Consider the following 25,014-nt stretch of genomic DNA (forward strand, 5'->3'; position numbering starts at 1 on the left):
ATTTTCTTGATTGCTTTAAAAAACCATTTTCACCTCAGGAGGTGCTTTTTGCCAATTACCAGCCTAATATACTCATGAACACAAAGTGATAAATTCATGAGTAATGTACATGAAGGAGAGAGGATGCTGGACACTGTGAAGGGAGGGGGAAAAGTTGTTGTGTATTTTTGAAGATTTAAAACTTGGAATGAGGGCAGGAGATATTATATTCTACACCTGGCAAGCTAGACATCATGAATGCTGACATCCTTACATTCTACATTCAACTACCAGGTAGCTTCTATAAAAAGGTTGATGGCTGAAGGGAAGGGACCTTTGCAGGATCAAGTGTTGCAACCATTCAAGGATTTTCGTTGCATGGTTTTAATGTTATCTTGATTGTTTAATGTGTATATTTTTACATGTTTTTGTTTTAACTTAAGAGCAAGAGGCTAGTTTACTGTATATGTTTCTACCTGCATTGAGGAAAGTCTGAAAGTCTTTTTTCTTGTCATTTTTTTCACTTCTTGCTTTTTTTCCTCCTTCCCAATTTTTCCCTTTTGTTATTTGGTATTTTATATATTTTTTGAAATGTAATAAAGCTTTTTTAAAAAGACTTGCAAGTATTCAGGCAACCCCTTTTTTTGTTCTCTATAGATGATCAGCCCCTTCTTGAGAAAAATGGGCAATCTAGAAACAAGCAAGCAAGTAAGTGTAAAGTGGGGCGAGTAAAGTAGCAAAAATCCTACACAATTCCGAATATTTCCTTGCTAGAGATTTACTGTGACTTATAGCATTACCCTGCCATTGCTGTGGCAACAAATCACTAATGAAGACAGGCTTTATATCATCACAGCATGGCTAGGTGACACTACACTATAAATCATTACCGAGGAAATGATCTCTTGTAATAATGGTGAATAAATAAGGGCAAAGAAATTAAAACAACCCAGTGTGATCCTCCAGATGTTGGACTGGAGTAGACACTTTTCTTTATTGAGGAATGGGTAAATTGCCTCACAAGGCGAGCTCCCTCTTATCCTCTAATCTTAGCCACCTTAGAGGGGCTTCTAGACTTAGTGGTGCACCAAAGCTCCATTTTTCATCTTGCTAACCTTGTTTCACAGTCTTGATATTAGACTATTTCAGTGGTCTATGTAGGGCTGCCTTTCAAAATGGTTTGCAAACAAAAATTAATTCAAAACTACTGTATTTTTCAGAGCATAAGATGTACCTTAGTTTTTGGGGAGGAAAATAGGGGAAAAAAAATTCTGCCTACCAGGTATTCATCTGGCTAGTCCTTAGCCTGGTCAGCTTCAGCACACTAGTTCGCTCGCTGGTTATGAGGTTGGGGCTGCTTGAGGCTAAAAAAACAGCTTCTAAAGCACAGCTGATCTTCGGAGGGAGCTCCAGTGACTAAAGTAGGCTAAGCACGGAAAGGGTAAGAGAAGGCAGCAGCTGTTTCGGGTAGCCATTTTGGGCACCGCGCGCGGGGTTACATTCGGAGTAAAAGATGCACCTAAATTTTCAGCCCCTTTTAGGAGGGAAAAAAGTGTGTCTTATACTCCAAAAAATACAGTGATTGGTCTTGCGTTGAAATGATGCAACATGAACTGTTCTTCTTTGGTATGTTCATCATATAAAATTTAGGAAATATTTTCTATAACCTTTTGGCCTGCTGAATATGTAATATTGGCTATGTAAAGATCTATGCTTGGAAACTGAATAATACTATATAACATACTATATTCCCCATTCAGAAGCTTGGATTATGATTCCCATTATTCATAGCTAGCAGGATAGGCATGTTGGCTGCAGACAATTACTATCCAAAAATTGGGAAACACTTTTATACTGAATGGAACATGCTACCGTTAATTAGAAAACATCCATGCAAAATATTATATTTTTACCCATGCCCTAGCTTCCAACCCATTTCCAATTGCAATTTAAAAGTGCCAGCTCTACTCTTTATATTTTTAAAAAGTTCTCCTTCCCAAAAATGAAAATAAAAAATCTTACTATGTCATTTGAAAAAATATAGCTGCTTGTTTCAGAGCCAAGGATTCCTGTCACTCTAAATCTTGCTGTCCCTATATAGCATGCTTTTGCCATCCATCTCAAGTGGGACTCTGTTGTGCCATTGTTCCTTCAATTGTACCACACAATGCTGAAAGAACAACATTGTCGCATTCCCCTGGCTGAAATTCAGATATCACCAACTGCTGGAAAAGCCACTACCAACTGCCACACTGAATATGTCAGAGCTATTTGTATTGTCTGGGCACTCTATTCAATATCCTTTTTTATATTCCCCCTTCCCCAACCTATTGACCTAATGAACATTAGATGGCCAGAAAGGGTTTCCATATTTTGACTTCGACCTAATATGAGAAGCGATGTGAGTCTGTGGAGGGTTCTTGTATATCCACAAAATTTTTCAAATTTTTTATTAGTTGACTTGTTGACCACAAGATGGCACCAAAACATTGGTGTTTGCATCACTTTACTGCCATCTAGTGATCACTTGTGCAGCTGCTGGGTAAAGTGCTGAAGAGTTTAGTTATCAGGAGTTTTTTTCCTATTTTTCATACCAATGCATATTTTAAGTATTACTTTTTATTGTTGTAGCTGTATTTTTAAATAAAATTACTATTAAAAGAAATCAAACCATCTCTTCCTTTGTGGTACACAATCTGCTTGGAATGTCCTGTGCCAAGATATTCACTCTGAAACTAAAGTCACCTTTGCACGGCCTTGGTAGCAGGCTGAAGATGAGACAGAAGCAACGTTGTGAGGACACATCCTTTGGCATCCTTTGAAAAGCAACTCCACACCAGGACAAAGAGGCTGAATGCCAGGATAAAAAATAAATACTGTGTACATGTGTGTATGTGTATATTGTATTTATGTGTATATACACATATAGATTGCTTAAAATTATAAATTATAATATACACATACACATATAAATTATGATACACATACATACACAGATATACATACACACTTGACTTTTATACAGAACTTTATGAAGAAAGATAAGCTTGAAAGAACTGATTGATTCATTCTCAGTCACCCACTGAGTTTCTCCAAAGTCCAATATTTCAACCATTACATTGTTAAGTATTGCTTTTCTCTATATAATTATGTTAATTGTGAAGATTTCTGCATTATGTGTTTATCATCTTGTTTTTTAAAAGTTGTTTTTTGTTTCAAGTTGAAAGGGGGTCTCATAAATATTTTAAATAAATTCCCCACAAATGTGTAATTTAGTATTAAACATTGATTTTATTACTACCACCAACTTTAAAATTCATGGAGGATAAGGCAATCATTTTCATTACTCCTAATGCCTACTTCCAATATCAGAAACTTACCTGTCTCTAATTATTGAGAAAATATGTATGTGTGCACCAGGGGTGAAATGCTCCCGGTTCGGACCAGATCGCCTGATCCAGTAGCGATGGAAGCGGGTGGCTTGGAGAACTGGTAGCAAAAATCCCTGCCCCCCCCCCATGCCCAGCTGAGCCGCACAATCATCAGAGGCTTTTTTTTTTTTTAACTTTTAAAAGCATTTTTTCTACAACCTCTTCGGCCAAAAAGATGCTTTTAAAAGTAAAAAAAAAAGCTTCTGATGATCGTGCAGCTCAGCTGGGATTGTCAAAGGCTTTTAAAAGAAAAAAAGCCTCTGCTGATCAGGCAATTCAGCTTCGATCGTTAGAGGCATTTAAAAGAAAAAAAGGGTTTTTTTCTTTTAAATGCCTCTGATGATCCAAGCTGAGTTGCCTGATCGCCAGAGGCTTTTTTTCTTTTAAAAGCCTCTGACAATCCAAGCTGAGTTGCCTGATTGTCAGAGGAATTTAAAAGAAAAAAAGCCTCTGCCAATCAGGCAACTCATCTGGGATCATCAGAGCCTTTTGAAAGCATTTTTTTCGCCGAAGAGGTTGTAGAAAAAATGGTTTTAAAAGTTAAAAAAAAATAAAAATGGCCACGTCCACCCAGTCACATTAACCCCCTCCCCCACAGAACCGGTAGTAACAAATTTTAGATTTCACCACTGGTGTGCACGTTATCCTACATCTTGTGTACTGGCTTTATTGGACCACTTTGAAAAAATACTATACAAGGTAAGCCTTTACCGTTATCCAAGAGAAGCAGAAAATTATGCAGGTTTTTGTATAGTATAGCAGGTGCAATTAGAATATAATAAAATAAAGAAAGAGAAACTGAGGTACAAGGTTCAGTCTGTTTCTTAATTTCCAACTAGTTAATTTTGAGGTATTAGAAGAATCAAGATATAACCTGCACCTGGGCCCATGGGATTGTGCAAACAAGGAAATTCAACATTTATTTCGAAGCTAATGCAAACAGACCTTAAAATTTTTACTTTTAATCCTTGGAGGTGGACAAAACATACATCTTTCAAAAGCATATATTGTATATATTTAGCTGAACAAGGCCTCATTTCATCTCAACATTTTAGCAGAAGCTTTTGCCGTTTGAGTAGAGTGCTTCACTTTTGCACAGCCACATTTTGGAAAAATAAGGCACAAACTTACTATGGCCTGGATGACTACTGCCCTCTATAGGTCTTACTGCATAGACTGCAACAGTGAAAATCTAAAATAATACAAAAAGTTGAAGTCTGCCTATGCATGCACATATACCATATATGTTTTGAAAGATTGAATAACAAATACCAAAACTTTTATGGATGGATGCAGATTGCTAAACACATAGTAGAGGGAAGCATTCAGTAGCCTAAATTGGTACCTAAATGTGTATACAGGTAGTCCTTGACTTACAAGCACAATTGGGACCAGAATTTTCATTGCTAAGCAAAGCAGTTAAGTAAGTCGTGCCCAATTTTATGACCTGTTGGACAGAGAGGAATCTTACACAATAGATATCATATTCCCCATCCAAAACAGCACAGTTGCATAAAACATGGGGTGGGCAAATATGTTCCAAATAAAGGAAAAATTAATATCCTGTTTCCTCCAAAATAAGACATCCCCTGATAAGCCCAATTGGGCTTTTGAGCGCATGGCAATAACGCCAAGGGCTTATTTCAGGGTTCAAAAAAATATAAGACAGGGAAACATGGTACTAGTATAACATACTAGTTACTATTTTTTTTCTAGATTTTTAGAATAATATTTTATATTAGTATTAGGACATTGGTGGAGCCATTACTGTAAAAATAACCAAAAACCTTATAAATATGTACAGTAATCCGTGTAAAATTCAGAGTAAATACACAAATTTACTTCACACTTCAATCAGAATCTCTTAACTCAAACATCAGCTAGCAGGGTAAGGTCGGAACTTTGACAAGTATGTTAACCTCATTTCAAAGGTGTCAGTCCTCTGTCAATACTGCTATTGAAAAAGAACAAAGGGGGGGGGAACTAAAAGCCCTGAGTGTGGTCTCTGTCAGCCAAGACAAAATAGCCATAAGACAGAGCCTAGCCATCAGCAAAAGAGACAGAGACAGCAGAATTAGGTGGCCAATTAGAGCTGGACAGACCTCTGATTCTATTATTCTCATTCCCATGTCCATTGTAAATGGGTTTTATAGCAAGACTTGGGCCAGGGGAAAAAAACACACAATTTTAACAATGGATGATTTCAAACTGCTTTAGATTACCAGGTGGACATGTTAGCAAGGTATCTTTGGATAGCAATCCATAGGACATGAGGACAAACCCATAGTCTACACTCTTAGTAGGGAAAAGTAGATGGACTCTGTTTAAGTGTGTCATGGCTAGGAGGGAGTAGGTGCATTATTTACCCCATCTCACAAAATCAAGTAAACAATACTTGGGTTTATCTGAATATTTTGGTTTGGTAATTTCTTATGCCAAAACATACCATTTTTGAAGTATAAAATTATAACTAACCGTAATCATAAAGAGCAATTCAAAGCTCTCTTCATAGCATTCCAAAAAAATCCAACCTTTTACTGGTCTCTTCTGGGGCTTTTTATAAAACAAAATATTTCTCTGCCTTTGCAAGCAACAAGAAAATTTCTTCAGAGCAGCTGAAAGGCATGTCTACATTCCCTCAACTTTGAGATCATGAGGCATGGCAGGAATGCTGCAGGGGCAGTAAATCTTGTAGCTCATCAACCCCACCCATCTCACTATATACTTTGGCACACCCTCTTCCAAAAAAGAGAACTTCCTATCTTGGGAAGCACCAACCTGGGTGGTTGACATAGAGCTGTGATGGCAAATCTATGGCACGCATGCCAGAGGTGGCACGCAGAGCCCCGTTGGCACGCACGCAGTTGCCAACTGCTCTTTTGGTTTTTGGTGCGCACATGCACGCTGGCTAGCTGGTCTTCGCGTTTCCGGTGCTCCGGCACATGCAAAGACCAGCTGGCCAGTGTGCTTATGTGTGCCAGAAATCCAAAGACCAGCTGGCCGGTGCTCACATGCGCATCGGCCAACTGGTCTTTGGGTTTCTGACACTCCAGCCCACGCATTTGCACGCACATACATACACGTTCCGGTTTGGGCACTTGGTGCCGAAAAGGTTCGCCATCACTGACATAGAGGCAGGAGGGAGATCCCTTGCCCTCCCCAAGTTCCCAACTGACGCCTTGTGGACTTGTAGAGTAGAACCAAATAATCTAGTCCCTAGATGCTATTCTAGGATCTAAAAGATTAAGCTTATAGCATTTCTGGAATTTTATCATACATGTATCTTGCATATTCAGAGTATCTATCTATCTATCTATCTATCTATCTATCTATCTATCTATCTACCTACCTACCTCCTACCTACCTATCCATCCAAATCCAATGAAATTTTCTACAGTGAAGACAGTCTAAACAATTATAGTTCTAAACTGTCCTCACTTTATTAGGATAGTGTAGAAAATTTCATTGGATTTAGGATGGATGCCAGTCTTTATTTATGTATCCATATAGCCACTATCAATTAAATTTCTATTAAGTTTGCTTAAATAAATCATATATGAATTTATACAGTAAAATTATACAGTGAAAATGGATTATACAGTGAAAATGTATTCTCTGTGCCCCTATTATACCTAAAAGACTGATATTGCAACATTGGGAAGATAAATGTATAGCCCCATTCACTCAATGGATTGAAGACATGATTACACTTGCTACCTATGAGAGGACTGCCTACAGATATAGACTTCATATGGACAAATATAAGGAAATATGAGATTCATTTATACAAAGTACAGAATGTTAAAAAAAAAAGCATGATAGTCATATAAGTGTATTAGAAACACACACACACTTCAATACCGTTTGCATTAAATAATTATATATAGAATTGTAACTGCATATTGTTCTAACAACATATTAAAATCTTTTTTCTCTCTTGTATCTTATTTCACTTATTTTTAAGGAGGATAATGTATTTTTGATTTCTTTTTGTGTTTATTCTTTTTCCTTTTTGTTATTATTTTACAAGCAATATTTTTTTAAAATAAATCAGCAGATGTGGACATAATTATCCAGGCCCTAGCCAAACAGTATATTCTATCAGCGCATGTTTATTATGTTAAATAAAACACATACATATGCTGTACAAAATGAAATAGCCTGTATTCCTGAAGAATAATTGTGTTACTATCCATCCCACCAGCATCCCAATGACCTCCAACATACCAAAACGTAGAACTATAGATTCAGAAACTCCTATTGAGTGTCAAGAGATGGAAATAAAGTGTACTGTCATTTCAGTGAAGGCTTACAAGACAAACCCAAAATTAAAACTGAGATAACACAAAATAGTTAACAGCACTTTAACAACAATAGCCACTTCACAAATTAAACCTAAATCATTTCAAGTTTGTTTAAACCAAAAGGTGATACAAAGTTGCATCCATCCAGTCCCTAATATTTCAGTACTCTAGATTCTTATAAGGCATTCAGTCATTTCCATTTTGTGCAGTTGAACGGAGAAATCTGATTTAGAACTTAGTGTTTTTGTCCCATTGCTGGGAATGTTTCAGTCAACAGCATCTTCAAATTGGCCATCCTCTGTCACAGCTTTTAAGTGAATCAAAGTCAACGGTGCTACGTGATGTAAGCTTGGGTCATACAGAGGTTCTTCTTGAACGGAATAGGATGCCTGTCCATTGCCATTCCAGAAACTTCCACAGTAGATAATATCGTCTAAATCTAAAGAGGCAATTTGGGAACAATGTAAAAATACACTATATATATATTGTTGTACAATGCTGAAGTTAATATATATGTAGATTGCAAAATTATCCAAGCTAAGGTTCTATTAACTTCTGAAGAAATGCTTTATTATAAATATTACTATGCTCATTTATATTCAGTCCTTCCTCTAAGGAGCTTAAGCTAATGGCACTGGGAACATGCTATTTTCTTCTTTGTTAAAAGAAAGAGTAAACAAAAATGTGTTCTTCCACCAATATGATTAGAAAGCTCAGTTAACATACAGAAGTAAATATTACAGCAGCTATAAACACAACTTATTATTCTAGGATTCAATTATCCACTTCATCCAGTTAAACCAGGAACAGAAGTCATAAAATCTTCATGTTACAGAAAAATGTAACTAAATTAACTTTACAAAAAAATTGTTTTCAATTTCAATATAAATGCTACACATGCTTTTAATTTATAGGCCATATTTTATGAAGGACTACTAATCGACACACTGTGAAATCTTGCAATACTCAGTAACTCATTTCCTTTCCTTCTCCAATTCATACTTGCTGCTAAAAAATTTCAGCAAGTTCTCGTAAGAAAAAAAAGGATCTATGTTTGCTAGCATAAGAAAAATAATGCTAGAAACAAGAAAAATGTGGAATCCTTAAATGGTAATATGCAACTCTTCTCCACATCACACCAGTAGTTTAACATTTTACAGAAATGAATAAAAACATTTCTTCACATTAAAAGAAGGAAAAACTTTACCATTTAGAAAAAATATGTATTTCATCCTTGTTACATTACCTTCTGATAATTACATTAAATTCTGATTAAATTTCAGATGTCTACAGAATTATTGAAAACAGAGGCTTGTTCTTTAAAACACTAAGAAATAAGACAAATCAAGATCAAAGGAACACAATAATAATAATAAAAGTATCTGAGACAGTTTGTTCTTTTGCTAATTGAGCCAAAGGATAAAAATGGCACTACACGTGCCAATGAACCACTTGTTCATTGACCATTCAAAGTAAATGATGGTGCTAAACAAGTGGTACTAACAACAGGTCCTCAAAGCTAAAGCCATCTCACCACTCCCAGGGTCATGTGATCGCAATCTAAGTATTTGACAACTGGTTTGAAATAATATGTGCATTATGCCTATCGATGTGCAATGTTTAGAATGGCTCCCTCTCTGATCACAGAATCAAGGGCTTTTCCCAAGAGCATTGGAAAGCTGGAAGATGGCAGCAAGTGGCAGTCATGCATGTCAATAAGTAAAGCAAAATGGTTGAAAATGCAATTTTCTTGCAGGTGAACTCTCCAGCCCACTTTTTCTATTTGATATATGTTTTTTTTAAATTACTGAACAGTCCAGTAGAACAGCATCCCATGAATCCCAGAGGACCTTTCTTTTTTTAATGGCAGTTGCATTTTTTATGTTTTTGAGTCAACCAGACAAATAGGTAGACCTATAAACTGAATAAATGTATAAACTATCTCATATCTACAGAAAATAAATATGTGATGTCACCACAGACACTTTTAAAATAATACACAGAACTATTGTTATTATGATTTTTATATTGTTGGCTTTTTGTATTGCAAATTTTTGAATTGTATGTTAGCTGCCAGGAATCACTATTGCAAGACAGGTAGCCCTATAAATATATTAAATTAATTAATTAGTCTATAATACCATAGTTTTACATGTCTTTAATTAGTTGACATAACCATTAAATAATAGACAGAATAGATGGTTAATGAACTATTATAGTTGTCTTCAAAAGAGAGGCAGAGTCATTACTCTATATTTCTTATCAGGGGTAGAACACAGAATAAGTTATTGAAAGTGTTATATTTTTGAACATATCCTTTTAAACAAATATTGGATCACCTATTTTCCTTAATTTAACATTTAACAGTAACAGAGTTGAAAGGGACTTTAGAGGTCATCTACTCCAACCCCCTGCTCACGCAGGAGACCTGTACTAGGGATTTGAACCACCGACCTTTCAGATCGACAATCTCAGTGTCTTAGCCACTGAGCCACCTAAATAACTTAAAATAGAATGCCTACCACACATTCCTATTTGGAAAAGTGGGACCTTTTGTTTCTATCATGACAAGACAGTAAAGAATAAGAATCAGCATCCACTAGGATATAGCCCAATGATAACTGTATTACAGAAATATTGGGATCCTAAATTTAGCAGATTATTGGATATCAATTTTAACACTTGATGTTATCTTTTTATAAAGCTAGATCAGAAACACAAACACTAAGAGCGTATCTTTAGAAACCCTGTATATTTTTCACTATCAAATGCTATTCTTCCACTTCAAAGAATAAGTTAGTATATTATTATCCTAACATTATTGTAGGTATTGTATTTATATTACTTGATTAACAGAAAGAAGGATGGTTTGTATCTTGACTAAATGATTTTTTAATTCAAAACAATTATAAAACTAAGGTTACAGCTCTGGTTAGAAAGAACTTGTGTTTTCAAATAGGGTTTTGCAGAGAACTGTGTTCGTCATTGTGTTAACTGTGTTCACACAACTATTCTAAACTTAGCCAACTGTGTATATTTAAGAAAAAAATACTGAAGGATTACTATGGAACCATTATCAATAATTAAAATGGCAATGAAATTAAACTATCAGGGGGACAAATATTTGTAAAATATGCAAAGGAAAGAAACTAAGGAAGCAGTATAAATATTGGAAAAAATCCTTCACAATTTATGAAAAATCTCAAAGGTAATGAATTAAAAAAAAAAAAGGAGATGTAGCTGCTATTCCAGTTATTTACTAGCAAATAGCTAGGCCTTTCTACTTAGGAGTTTCTATTATTTAATCCCAGGCCAGAGTACAATTTTAAGAATTAATATATTTATATTCTGATAATACAGCTTCTGTCAAATTAATGATAGTGGAAGTGCTTAGTTGCAATTCTCTCTTCTCTCTTCACAAGCTCCTGGATAGTCTACTGCACCTCAGAATTGTCCCCGCTATAACATGACAATTATTTAGGACCAGAAAGGTAACCTGGATATCTTGCAGGGAGCCACACTTACATACAATTAGATTTCTTCAATATATAACTCTATGCACATTTAACTTAAATATATATATATATAAAAGGTAAAGTTTCCCTATCAGCCGTATCTGACTCTAGGGAGCAGTGCTCATCTCTGACTCACAGCCAAAGAACCAGCTTGAATAAAGCTATAAGCCTTATTTGTATCAGAGATTAGTAACATTCTAGTATTTAGATACAGCCTAGAACCACACTCCTGAAACATGACAGATACAACTGTGTTCTCCATTTTCTTATACGAAGTACCAAGAAATTCATGTATCAGTGCTTTAATTTGTCCAGTGAGGAGTCTGACAAATACATGATGCATTTTTCCCAGTCATTACGTTTCCTAACGTGTTTGAAAAAAATCATAAATAAGCATTCCCTTACCATAAGAGTTTTTATTGTTTTCAGAGTCTTCCATCTCCTTATCCCAGTCCTCTTCTTCATACTGGGTAACTGTTGTCATTTCAGGAAAAACAGTTTGGGTAGCTACATCGTAATCTTCATCATCTGATTGGAAGTCTTCATTTTCTGATTGGAAGTCTTCAAAATCATCAGAGTCCCCAAGATTACTTATTTTTGCCTCCACTTTTTCTGTTAGCCCTACAAAGAAAGTAGCCAGTATTTAAAATATATAAAAAAAATAAACAATCATAAGGATGATCTTATATACCGGTATTGGGGGTGGGTGGGCAGAGATAAAGTACAATCAATGTTAGTCTGGCTCCATGCAATTTATTTAATGACAGTTGCATTTATAGCTGGGTTTTGACAAGACAGCAACTACCTCCATTTATTACCCCTTGCCCATTTCACCAACCAACATCAGGAGAAAGGATGGCAGTTACGGAGCCTGAATTAGCTATATGAACTGCAAAGCACGCACAACGAATACATTTTGCATTACCCTCAGATTTGCTGGATCAGTTTCAGGAACAATTTAACAACTTGATAACAAATTGCTAACAATTTCAAACCCAGCAAAGGCCCAAGCCATGTATAAACATCTTATCTTTCAGCCACTATTAATTAATGCTAATGCAACATGCTAGGAGAACATTTGCCTGCACCGCTCAGAAACCCATGTATGATATACTGTATATGATAATGCAGATTTAGTAACAGTTTTTAAAATCTACAGTGAGCAATTACTCATGTTAATCAATTAACTGCTCAGAAAAAGCTTTAGAAAAAATTAACTGAAAGGAAAAAAAAACAAGCCTTTGCCCAACAAATGTGATTTTTTTTTCAGGCTGTGGAAAAGAATACTTCCCTATTTTGGAAGCTAATTGTTTGCTTGATATATAAGGGGAACCAATATTTGAAAGTTAGGATTTCAGATGCTAGATGGAAAGAGATTGTAGTAAGCTATTTAGCCTTTTCTCTTCTAAATACCACATATTTCTTCACTTCACCTCTACTACTATTTTTTCATTCAGATTCTTAAACAAATTGACCAATTGTAAAGCAGGAGAGCCCCCAGCAGTGATCTAATATCACCTAAGCTGCTAAAGGGAAATGCTGCTTTATAGGTCCCTTTAATTGTTTAAATACATCAATAAAACACTTCAAACATTTGATGACTGGAGTTCTGTAACCATTCTCCTTCTCTAAAATGGCAAAAATGGAAATTCTTCAGTTAGCCTACAAAATGAGCTTAAAACACGATATGTCCATTTCCTCATTATAAATTTTTGGATTGAGTATATCACGATAAATTTCTAGCAGAATGTAAGGAAGGTAGTGAGTTAGTGTGCCAATTTACAATTTCTAAAAGAAAAATATAAATGTGAGCAAAGTCACCCTTTATACATAGTCTTTATTTAAAACAATTCTTCAGTTTTATTTCAAGGGACAGACTCTGATGAAAAATGTCCCTCCCATTCATTGACCAGTGGCCACTCACTCTAATAACGATATAGTATGAACACACAATCACCACATCGGATGAGAATAGAGCTGGCTATCTTGCTGCAGATATTCCAATCCATTGAGGCACAAAATAGGGTTGCATTCCAGCACCCTGTGGTTCAATATTTATGTGGACCTCAGTGGTAGTTGCTCCAAACATCCTAAATTCTATCTAAATTCAGTGATAGACATTTGATAATGCCGCTATATGCCAATGAACCAACTATTCTTTTGCTTCCTAGGTGGCCCTTAAGAAAAGCTTAGGGCTTTAGCAAAATAATAACGGCAGGTTATAAAATAAATAAATATTGTAAAAAGGGAAGTCTTATAAGCAACTATTTCCAAAACCAAGATTTAATTTTCCTGGGAAAGAAAGTCCCTTCAGATATCTATGGCAAATAGGAAATAATAAAACTGAACATGTTCCAGATTTTAAATACCTTGGCATAATTTTTTAAGCTTCCAGAAGTTGAAGGGAACAAATTAGATCCATTGCTGCCAAAGCTAACAACAGTGCCAAGGCAATTCTGGGCTTTTTCCATTCTAAAGAGAGTAGTTCAATAATTGCTACCATCAAGCTTTTAAAAGCTAAAACTATATTTTATAACTTGTCTAGTCCACAGGTATGTGCCTACAACGATCAAATGCCTTTAAGTACCATTTAATTCACAATAATGATGATATCTGGATTTACTGATTAATAAGGGCAGAATATTAAGAGGAGAACCATGTTATATAATTATGAATGGGAAAATGGTTTTAAATATGTTTTTTATTTTTATTTATTTATTTATTTTTATTTTATTTAGACTTCTATACCGCTTCATAGTGCTTTACAGCCCTCTCTAAGCGGTTTACAAAGTTAGCATATAGCATATTGCATATTAGCATATTGCATTAGCATTAGCACATTGCCCCCAACAATCTGGGTCCTCATTTTACGCACCTCGGAAGGATAGAAGGCTGAGTCAACCTTGAGCCGTTGAGATTTGATCTGCTGATGTGTTGAACTAGCAGTCAGCTGAAGTAGCTGCAGTATTGCACTCTAACCACTGCGCCACCTCGGCTCCATGTTTACTGCACTCTAACCACTGCGCCACCATGTTTATATCTGATGTGAAGAAAATCAGACGTGGCTTCCTTAAACTATATTCTTGTTTTCTTTTTCTATTTATCCTAATATTGAAGCAGAGACATTTTGAATATTTTTCCTGTTCTATTTTTATTTGCTATGTTCTATTCTATTTCAGTTTATCTTATTTAAGGTTTCTTTTTAATTCCAATTTTTTAAGTCTCTTGTGACTAATTCACTGCTTCTATTTTATGTGTGGTTATTTCTTCTGTGCTTCATCTTGCCAGTAAAAGGCTTAAATTAAGAATAAAATTTAGAAAATCCAACAGTAAGCCTAAATAGTTTGTTAAAATAAGCCATGTTAATTAGGGTTTTTAATAATCTTTTAAGGGGAACTGGGAGGGCGACCAAAGGGGATGGGGGGGTAATCCACCTAGGTCAGGGCCCAGCCCGGCACAGGGTAACGGTTTGGAGGGCGCAGGACGAGGGATTGGGGATATCATCAGCACGGTGGATGGGAGGGGCAGATATGGCGGGAGCAGAGGACCTTATCTTGTGCCGGGGGTGCGCACTCGCTACTTGAGAGCGATTGCGCGCCCTGGTCCTCAAGGCTCCCCTCGGATACTAGGTGGCTCAGATACTCAGGACCTGGGCCTCCGGCTGATGCTGTGCAACGCCAGGTCCGTGGTAAATAAGGCCCCCCTCATTTATGATCTTATTCAAGAGGGGGGAGCGGACCTGGCGGGTATTACGGAGACCTAGTTGGGCCCGGAGGGAGGGGTCCCTTTGGTTGAGATGTGCCCACCAGGCTTCAGAGCATTCCATCAGACGAGGGCCCAGGGGAGGGGCAAGGGGGGTGGCGGTTATTATTAAAGAAGGTCTTGGTCCGAGGGAAACCACTGTGCCACAGATTGCCGGATATGAGTCCCTCTTTGTGAGATGGGGTCATGGGGTTCAGATGGGCTTGCTGCTTATGTACCTGGCTCCCTGCCGCGTGGCAACGGCCCTGCCCGAGCTACTCGACGTGATAGCCACGGTGGCAATTGATACACCCAGGCTTATGGTCATGGGTGATTTCAACCTGCCGTCCGTTGGTGAAACGTCGGAGATGGCTCGGGAGTTCATGGCTTCCATGACGGCCATGGACCTGACCCAGTTAGTTCATGGCTCCACTCACGGGGGGGGGGGACACACGCTGGACCTGATTTTTGTCTCTGGCCAGTGGTTGAGTGGTCTTATTATAGGGGATATAGACATGAAACCCTTGTCATGGTCAGATCACTCACTCCTTCATCTGGACCTTCGAAACGCTACACCCCGCCGCAGGGAGGCGGACCCAATTAGATGGATCCGCCTCAGGCGCCTGATGGATCCTGATAGGCTCCAGACGGAGCTTGGGCCAATTCCTGAAGATCTGGCACACGACTCGGCTGAGGACCTGGTAGCTGCCTGGGATCGGGCGGCTGGTGGGGCCTTGGATCGAGTCGTGCCTTTGCGGCCTCTGACCCAGTGTCGATCCCTCACGGCTCCTTGGTTCACCGAGGAGCTGAGGGAGATGAAACGCCGGAAAAGACGCCTAGAGAGCGGTTGGAGGGCCAGTCTCGCTGAATCTGACCGAACACTGGTAAGGTCGCATATTAAGACCTACCTAGTGGCGATAAAGACGGCAAAGTTTAATTACTTTTCCGCCTCTATTGCGTCATCAGGGAATCGTCCAGCCACCCTATTCAGGGTAACCCGCTCCCTGCTCCATCCGGGAGCGCGGGAGGATCCCTTGGAAGGCAGGGCGGAGGATTTCGGACAATACCTGTATGACAAAATCGCTCAGATCCGGGGGGATTTGGACTCTGACTGGGTAGATCAGGGCAGGGTGACGAGGAATAGTCTTGAGAATGTTACCTGGGAGGAGTTTGATGCTGTGACTCCCGATGATGTGGACAGGATTTTGGGGAGACTTAGTGCGGCCACATGTTTACTGGACCCGTGTCCCTCCTGGTTGGTACTGGCCTCCCGGGAGGTTACACGAGGCTGGCTCCAGGGTGTTATCAACGCTTCGTTGAGTGAGGGTCACTTCCCCGCCGCCTTGAAAGAGGCGGTGGTGAGGCCTCTCCTCAAGAAGCCATCCCTGGATCCGGCAATATTGGCCAACTATCGTCCTGTCTCCAACCTTCGCTTCCTGGCGAAGGTTGTTGAGAGTGTGGTCGCGCAACAGTTTCCGCAATTCCTGGAGGAAACATCCTATCTAGATCCGTTCCAGTCGGGTTTCAGGCCCGGGCACAGCACGGAAACAGCATTGGTCGCATTGGTTGATGATCTCTGGAGGGCTCGGGACAGGGGTTGCTCCTCTGTTCTGGTCCTGTTAGACCTCTCAGCGGCTTTTGATACCATCGACCATGGTATCATGCTGCACCGGTTGGAAGAGTTGGGGATGGGGGGCACTGTGTTACAGTGGTTCTCCTCCTTTCTCTCCGACTGGTCGCAGTTCGTGTTGGCAGGGGGGCAGAGGTCGACCTCGAGGCCTCTTATACGTGGAGTGCCTCAGGGGTCGGTCCTCTCGCCCCTCCTATTCAACATTTATGTGAAGCCGCTGGGCGAGATCATCCGTGGCTTTGGGGTGAGATACCACCAGTACGCTGATGACACCCAGCTGTACATCTCCACCCCAGGCCACCCCAACGATGCCCTTGAAGTGATGTCCCAGTGCCTGGAGGCTGTGCGGATCTGGATGGGGAGGAACAGGCTCAAGCTCAACCCTTCCAAGACTGAGTGGCTGTGGCTCCCGGCATCCCGATATAGTCAGTTGACTCCATCACTGACTATTGGGGGCGAGTCGTTGGCCCCCACAGAGAGGGCTCGCAATCTGGAAGTCCTCCTGGATACGCAGCTGTCCTTGGAGGAACATCTGACGGCTGTAACCAGGGGGACCTTTTGTCAGGTTCGCCTGATTCGCCAGTTGCGGCCCTTTCTTGATCGGGATTCCCTGTGCACAGTCACTCATGCCCTCATCACCTCTCGCCTTGACTACTGCAACGCTCTCTACATGGGGCTCCCCTTGAAGAGCACCCGGAGGCTCCAACTGGTCCAGAACGCAGCAGCACGGGTAGTGACGGGAGCAGCATGGCGCTCCCATGTAACACCGCTCCTGCGTGAGCTGCACTGGCTCCCGGTGGTCTTCCGGGTGCGCTTCAAGGTGTTGGTTATCACCTTTAAAGCGCTCCATGGCATAGGGCCTAGCTATCTTCGAGACCGCCTGCTGCCACCGACGACCTTCCCATCGACCCATGCGCTCCCACAGAGAGGGCCTCCTCGGGGTGCCATCAGCCAAACAGTGCAGGCTGGTGACCCCCGGGGGAGGACCTTCTCTGTGGGGGCACCTACCCTCTGGAATCAATTGCCCCCAGAGATAAGGAGAATCCAATACCTCAGTGCCTTCCGCCGTGCCCTTAAAACCTTCCTTTTCCAGCAAGCCAGGCTGGCCTAATTTTTTAAGTGTTTTTAATTGTTTTGTTTATCATTTTTAATTAATGGGGCCAAATTTATATATATATATATATTAATTGTATTTTAATATTTGTACTTGATGTTTTTTCTTGGCTGTTCACCGCCCTGAGTCCTCAGGGAGAAGGGTGGTATACAAATTCAAAATAAAATAAAAAAAATAAAATAAAAAATGTTGCTGGATTTTTACTCATTGAATTAAACCATAATGCCAGATTGCATTTCACATGGGAGCTTAGACATGCCTAAAAAGACTGCCAGCAACAGTCAGTCACACGATATTTATGTAGACCATCTCTCACCAACTTGTTCAGTAACAACTCAGTTACTAATAGCAATAGCATTTAAACTTATATACAGGTTCATAGTGCTTTACAGCCCTAAGCGGTTTACAGAATCAACACATTGTCCCCAACAATCTAGGTCCTCATTTTCTTCATGCATTGCACTGCACAACAGCTGAACAAGGTCTATGATTTACTCCAACATGCAAATCCACTCATGTAGTATATGTATTCTACAACCAAGCTATTGTTTCCTCTTCTAGAAATGCAGTTACTTTTCTCTAAGTACCTTTCCCAGGTCTCCAAATGAATGCCTTTGCCTTCTTTACTTCAACTTCCTCCTGTTCAGTAATGAAGGATCCATTAACTTCAATCTGCAAGGCAGAAATGCTTATTTTTAAAAATATGATCCCTATCTCCTATTGTTTTCATATAAATGCTCCCGAAATTGCTGGATAACAAATATAGCTCTTGAAAGTTGAATTAAATCAATCTTTGTGAGAAAGGTTGGCCTTAAGTTCCTGTTATTAAAATATGGAATTGTAAATGTATTTTAATGTTAATTTCATAGTGAGAATATTAAACTTTTAACTTGTTGGTTAATGATGACTTCAAATATCTTCTTGAAAAATAAATCTTGTGAAGCTTGTAAGATCAATCATTTTATTTGTCATAAAGAAGCAGGGGCAGTTGCCATAAGAATACTGTTTCCTCAGTTCCGAATTGCAAATAATGTAATCATGAATTCTGAAACAGAAATTCTGCTTTTAATGTATAATGTATGCTCGCCAAACCTGGATAAATAACTTAATAGTGGGTAAAAGTGAAGGTTTTTTGGATAATAACCCACAAAACCACTACATCAGGGATGTCAAACTCGATTTAATTGAGGGCCACATCAGGGTTGTCTTTGACCTGAGGGGTGGGGTGTGTGGCCAGAGTGGGCATGGCCAGCTTGACATCACTCGTGTTGGGGCTGCCTGTGGTGGCCTGAGTGCTCTGCCAACGAAAACGGGCTGCTGAGCTCCATTTTTGACTACGACGGCCTCCTGCAGTCCTCTGCTAGCTCTGTTTTCGTTGGCAGAAGCACTGTGGGCCAGTCCTTCAATGTTTCCAGGACAGACCGTGGGCCAGATCTAAGCATCCTGTGAGCCAGATCCATCCCCCGGCCCTTGAGTTTGACAGCCCTGCACTACACAATCACAACAGATATATTTAAATACCTTCTGATAAGTAATTTTGGATAATGAAGAAAATGGTTGGGAAGCACTGACCTAAAGTAAGAAAAAAATAAAACACTTTTCTACCCAGATAGTTTGAAACTGACCAAGTGACAATGCTGTCTAATTTTTAGGAATAACACTGAGAAATCCCTGATTAAAATGTAAATATTTTTTCAAGGAATAAAAATATATACAGAAAATAGATGATTTCTCCAGATCAGGCATAGGCAACTTTTTGGACTGCCTGGCATGTTTTAGAATTTTAAAAGAGTATAATGTCCATTTACAAAATGGTGGCCATCAATGGATTTGCCTCTTCACAAAATAGTTGTCGCATACATGTAGCTAATATATCTATCAGAAGAAAAACAGAGATTTTTCTGTTATACTATAGCCAAAGGATGCTCTCTATGAATTCAGAGTAGCTTTCTCTTCTCTTTTTTTTCTAGATAAAACAGCACTGAGCTACACCATGCTGGCTTTCTAAAAGTGCTCAAGGTGCTGATACATGGTCCACAAGCATTCATGCAAACAAATTTGATCTGGAAATTAAGTCTTTGCCATGTGGGTATCTCCCATGTATTTATTTAAAATTAAAAATAAACTTAAGAAAAGAGAGCATGGCTAAAGGAGGTACCATTTCCTACTATTCCCCAAAATATGAATGCCCATATAAAGGAACTGTGTCTGTTTAATTCAATAGTGTCTACTTGTTGGCTATAGCTCTCCAAAATCCAATCTCCTAAAACATTAATGTGTTAAGAATCATGATAAGACCAGAATTTTTATCTCTAAAAGTATTATCACATTGGAGTGTTCATGTACACAATCTAAAACATTAAACAGAAGGCACCGATTTAAAAAATATTTTGTTAAATATAAGACAGCTAACCTGTAGAACATGAAGAACGGAATTTAATTAAATTGCTGCCAGGGATAAAAACTGTACTCAGGAATAAAAACATTTTAATTATATAGCATGTTCAAATAATTTCTGAAGGATGGCAGTTTGATTTTCACTGGGTTGCTCCCACTAGCATCTAGAATTCAAAAATTGACAGTAATAATCCCTGATGTCCATCTGATTTCTTTAAAAAACTACTGACAATTTTCAGTAAAGGTTCTTTTCCTAGCAATTTTCAAAGGAATTATTTGCTTGTAAACATACTTGGGTTCCACACTATAAGATTTCAGTTGACTGCATTTTCGTATTTCATTTTATGGGCATGGGGTGGGGGGAATGATGACATGACACAATGCCGTGACTTAAGCAACCCTATCAGGGTTTGTAATGCAACTACATTATATTTTACAATAGCACTGTCTGTCATGAAGATATTATTGTAGTTTGTTACAAACACCATATACTCCAACCTAGTACCCTTTGTACGTTTTTTGAATTTTCAGCAAATCTTAAAACTGCTTGCCTAAGCAGTTTAGAGAAGTTCTTAAAGGAGCAATACCAGCAGGAAGCTTACAGCCTAGGAAAAAGCTGGTTATATCAACTCAAACTACTGTATAAAATGCATGTTCCTTGTTTCTTAGGCCTTGCTGTCCTTATTTGTTACCAATTAATTGTGCTACAACAATTGAAGTGACAATTAGCAAAATTGTCTGTAAATCTAGATTTAAAACCCAGAATCTTTTAAACCTGTAACATTCAATTATTCTGTTAACTGTTACTCCTTTTATTTCCCCTTACATCTTTTTTTCAACATATCACCATCATGTTATTTCCTGGGAACCATAGTTTTACCCTACCCTATTACAGGTAGTCCTTGACTAGACAGTTCATTCAGTGACTATTCGAAGTTACAACGGCACTGAAAAAAGTGACATGACTTTTTCACATTTACAACATTACAGTATCCTCATGGTCATATGATGAAAATTCAGATGCTTGGCAACACATTCATATTTATGATGGTTGCAGTATCTAAGGATCATGTGATCCCCTTTTGTGATCTTCTGACAAAGTCAGTGGGAAAGCCAAATTCACTTAACTGTGTAACTAAACAATTGCAGTGATTCACTTAACAACTATGGCAATAAAGGTCATAAGATGGGACAAAATTCACTTAAATATTTCGCTTAGCAAGACATTTGGGGATCAATTGTGGTTGTAAGTCAAGGACTACCTGTACTTTCATCTCTTACCTTCCCTTGCATATATTCTTAAGCTTAGTATTACTTCTTTAGAAACATTTAGTTTATGTATTTATTTATATTTCGTATTTCTAAACCATCCTTCTCCCTCAAAGATGAATGAAACTGCTATTTAAACATCTCCTTGTCTATTCTCACATCTTTCTCCCTCAAGATACTATTACTAAACCTTCTTCCACTCATCCAACTTTTTGATTCTTTTTCTGTACCTATGACCTTGCCCAGTCCTTTCAATAAATCCAATTCTATTGCTTGGGTCCATGAAAGATTTAATTACACACCAAAATGATTTTTTTAAAAAAAAAATCTGGGCAGTAAGTAAGTAAGTAAGAAAGACTACTCTGCTTTTCCAAGAATTTTAAATCTTATACACACTGCCTACCATTATTGTTCTTCAGTCAATCTGTGTCTAATGCTTCATCACACAGGGACTCTTTGCACTGCAGAAAAACGTGATGCACCAAATAAATGCCGAAACTGTTCAAACAGATATCAAACTGGAAGTTAGATACAATGGTAAATAGGTCACTGGGAAGCCTATCAACATGTGTGTTTTATATGTCAGAATTTTAAATTAACAGTAGTGAGGCAGGGATCTTTTTAGCTAATTGGAATGCATGAGATAATTTCCAGATATGGCAACTCTGAGGCACAAATGTTTAAACATCCCTTCTTGGTGCTTGCTAATAATTAAAACTGATTCTTAACTATATAGCCAGTTTCATGTGTTACTATAGCCATATGATCAAAAAAACAAATTAGAATGGATTTAAATATATCTAAAGAAACTGTAAAAGAGTAAAGTATGAAGAAAAACCATCCTTAAACTTCAAACTAATTTGATACAAAGATCAGATGATCTTCATGGACATATGATTAGAATAAGATGCCATACAGGGTATGGCAGTGTTTCTTCCACTGCTTGGAAGATGGGATGATCTGATCCCTTAATGCAGGGGTCTCCAAACTTGGCAACTTTTAAGACCTGTGGACTTCAACCCCCAGAATTCCTCAGACAGCTTTGCTGTCTGAGTTTGGAGACCCCTGCCTTAACATATATTTTTCAGCCCGATGCCTTCCTGGTTCCAGACTTATAAGAGTTGTAGTCAAACATAGGTAGAGATTTACTGTACCGGAATGGGGAAAGCTTTTCTAACTTTTTTTTTTTTACCTCAAGAAAGATTATGGCTGCCTAATCTTATTCAATTAAGTTCACTCAGCACTTCCACTGCATTTAAAAAACAACAACCTCCTAGTGAAATTAGCGTGCTTCCAATTTAATTAACTCTACCCGTCACGGATAGCTTTAAACGGTCGCCTGACCCACCCACCCAGGAACGCTCTATTTTAATTTCAAACGTTGTACTTCGTTACCTAGCAAAAAGCGAGAATATATAACGCATATTCCAGTGTTTGATAATGCAGACATTACCCACGAGAATCTATCTACCGGTATCTCCATTATCTTACACAGCTTCCCAGTCAATGGCACGTATAAGCGGCCCCGCCGTTCTCCATTGAAGAATAAGCATTTCATTGAACCGGTTTCTAAAAACGTGTTTCCTACTATTGGGAAGCAAAGCGCTCCCCTCCTCCATGGGCGGCTAAATGTTCCCTCAAGGCTTGCAACTCCGCTGATCGGCTGCCGTCGAGAAATCCTTCGGCCCGCTTGGCCGTGTCCCGTCCCGTCCCACATGCGCACACACCCCGCCATGCGGGCTCTCGCCTCACCCTGCAATCTAGGCTACGCCCCTGAGGAGCGGCCGTCTCCATGCCCGGCCGACGGGGCTGTCTAGACTCCCACCCCCGTCAGTCGGCCCAAACGGACCCTCCGCCGCCTCCTCCTCCCTTCCCACGAGAAAACTCGGCAAAGGCGCGGCTCACGTGGCCAACCCAAGCTCTTTGCACCAGGTCCGTCGGCAGGGTCTTATTTATTTATTTTAATCCCGCCCTTTTTTTTCTTTTTTCATACACAACACAAAGACGGCCAAAGCGCACTACCAATAAAAGGAACTCCTCGACTTTACGACCACAATTGAGGCCAGCATTTATGGGGCTAAGTGAGAAATTGGCTTAATTTGAGTTTCCTCCCGTTTTTTTTTTACAATTTTCCGCTGCCAGTTGTTAAATTGGTAACATAGGTTGTTAAGTGAATCTGGCTTCCCATATTGACTTTGCTTGTCAAGGTCGCAAAAGGTGGTCACATGACTCTGGGACACTGCAACCAGGGGTGAAATCCAGCAGGTTCTGACAGGTTCCGGGAATAAATTATTTAATACTCAGAAATGCTCATTTTTCAAAGGTGAACCCTGACATTGAAAACAAGTTTCTGACGTTAACATTCTGAAGTTTTCCCCCCATGTAAAAATCTACATTTTCAGAGCTTCCTGGCCCAAATCCTCTTTCTGTTAGCCATTTACCTCACCAACAGACATCTCAGTTTAACAATCTTGATTACTTATTTCAAATCTTTTCACAAATAATTGATCGGGGGTAGAAATCAAAAGTGGGAAAATAATTCAATGAGCTACACATCAAGAGATTCAGAAATTTTAGTCAAGAATTGCCTTTATTTCTTAGTAATAAAGCATATTTTTATATAGGTATCTTTGACTAGATTGTTATATGACCTCAGTCAATTACAGTTTATAAATCAGGTCACAAAATATCGGAGTATAAACCCAACTGCTTCTAAGGGCCATTTGACTTCTCAATCAAGGTTATATACTACTATAAGTCTATCCCAAAAAGAAACTACCTGCAGCTCTTTCAAATGCACAAAAGGGATTACAATATAACTTGAATTCATCCATCATGCTAAAGTAAAAGGTGATTTTTGGTGTTATTTCAGAATTTAGTTATTTTGGGGGGATTTTACACTTCAAGATTAGCCAAAGTATGAACTCAGCCACTAAATTACAAACTGGATTAAGCCACAATGGATTTGATTCTTGCTTTCTGATATGTGAATCCAGTTAAATAAAATTCTGTAGGTTTGATAATCTATATCAGGGGTGTCAAACTCACGGGCTGTGGGCCGGATGCGTCACATGCTGGCTCCGCCCCGCCTGGTTTAGCGAAGAGAAAAAAAGTCCCGATACATTACATGATGCCGCGAGTTTGACACCCCTGATCTATATACTACTCAAGTTCTTGTCATGACCTTTAACTGGATGAAACAGTGCATCATAAGACAACAATTTTTGAACAAAAGTACCTCAAATGGGCTAATTTACAGAATGTGTCCAAAATCTGAGATACATTCTCTTAAGAGTCATCTTAAGAGAATGAAATTTGGGGAAGCTATGACTGCTTCAATGCTACTGACTGTTGCTGCACTGCTGCTGTGATCACTTGATCTCCATTTTCCGTTAATAGTTTCCCAGCCAGTCGTGCGATCCCTCGCTCCCTCCCCCACCCAGAGCAGCCACTTTACCTGCCTGCTGGGAAGGTAAAGAAAGATTCCTGATTCCCACAAAGAAATTTGGTGAGGAAGTCACACTGGCTCCCATTGCTTTTTTGCCTACTCTTGTGTCATTCTGTTTCTGTTTGGTTAAGGAAATATCTCTGAAACAAGGATGCAATGGGGCATGTGTTTTCTAGTACTGATCAT

At 38.9% G+C, this 25,014-nt stretch overlaps 1 protein-coding gene across 4 annotated transcripts; it reads right to left on the reverse strand.

Annotated features, from left to right (window-relative positions):
• Nucleotides 1-7,502: 7,502 nt before the first annotated feature.
• Nucleotides 7,503-23,278, reverse strand: COPRS (coordinator of PRMT5 and differentiation stimulator). Of its 4 annotated transcripts, none has more exons than XM_034412505.2 (4): nt 23,133-23,278; nt 18,302-18,386; nt 11,635-11,850; nt 7,503-8,153 (listed from the first exon to the last, which is right to left on the reverse strand). In XM_034412505.2, the coding sequence occupies exons 1-4, from the start codon at nt 23,172-23,174 to the stop codon at nt 7,981-7,983; spliced, it is 516 nt and encodes a 171-aa protein (XP_034268396.2). In that variant the 5' UTR covers nt 23,175-23,278; the 3' UTR covers nt 7,503-7,980. The 4 variants fall into 4 exon arrangements, with proteins under 4 accessions (XP_034268396.2, XP_087743076.1, XP_034268397.2 ...); XM_087886950.1 differs by lacking the exon at nt 23,133-23,278 and adding an exon at nt 22,969-23,113; XM_034412506.3 differs by lacking the exon at nt 23,133-23,278 and adding an exon at nt 21,784-21,849.
• Between the last annotated feature and the right edge of the window lie 1,736 nt (nt 23,279-25,014).

Source organism: Pantherophis guttatus, chromosome 2, assembly GCF_059756535.1.
Source record: "Pantherophis guttatus breed Tessera chromosome 2, ASM5975653v1, whole genome shotgun sequence".
NCBI lineage: Eukaryota > Metazoa > Chordata > Lepidosauria > Squamata > Colubridae > Pantherophis > Pantherophis guttatus.

Coding starts and splice junctions, on each gene's coding strand:
- COPRS (XM_087886950.1), bottom strand. CDS start 23,097: ATGTGGGACGGGACGGGACACGGCCAAGCGGGCCGAAGGATTTCTCGA. Junction 18,387..22,968: donor GAGCGCTTTGCTTCCCAATA/GTAGGAAACACG, acceptor TCTGCCTTGCAG/ATTGAAGTTAATGGATCCTT. Junction 11,851..18,301: donor CATTTGGAGACCTGGGAAAG/GTACTTAGAGAA, acceptor CTTTCTTTGTAG/GGCTAACAGAAAAAGTGGAG.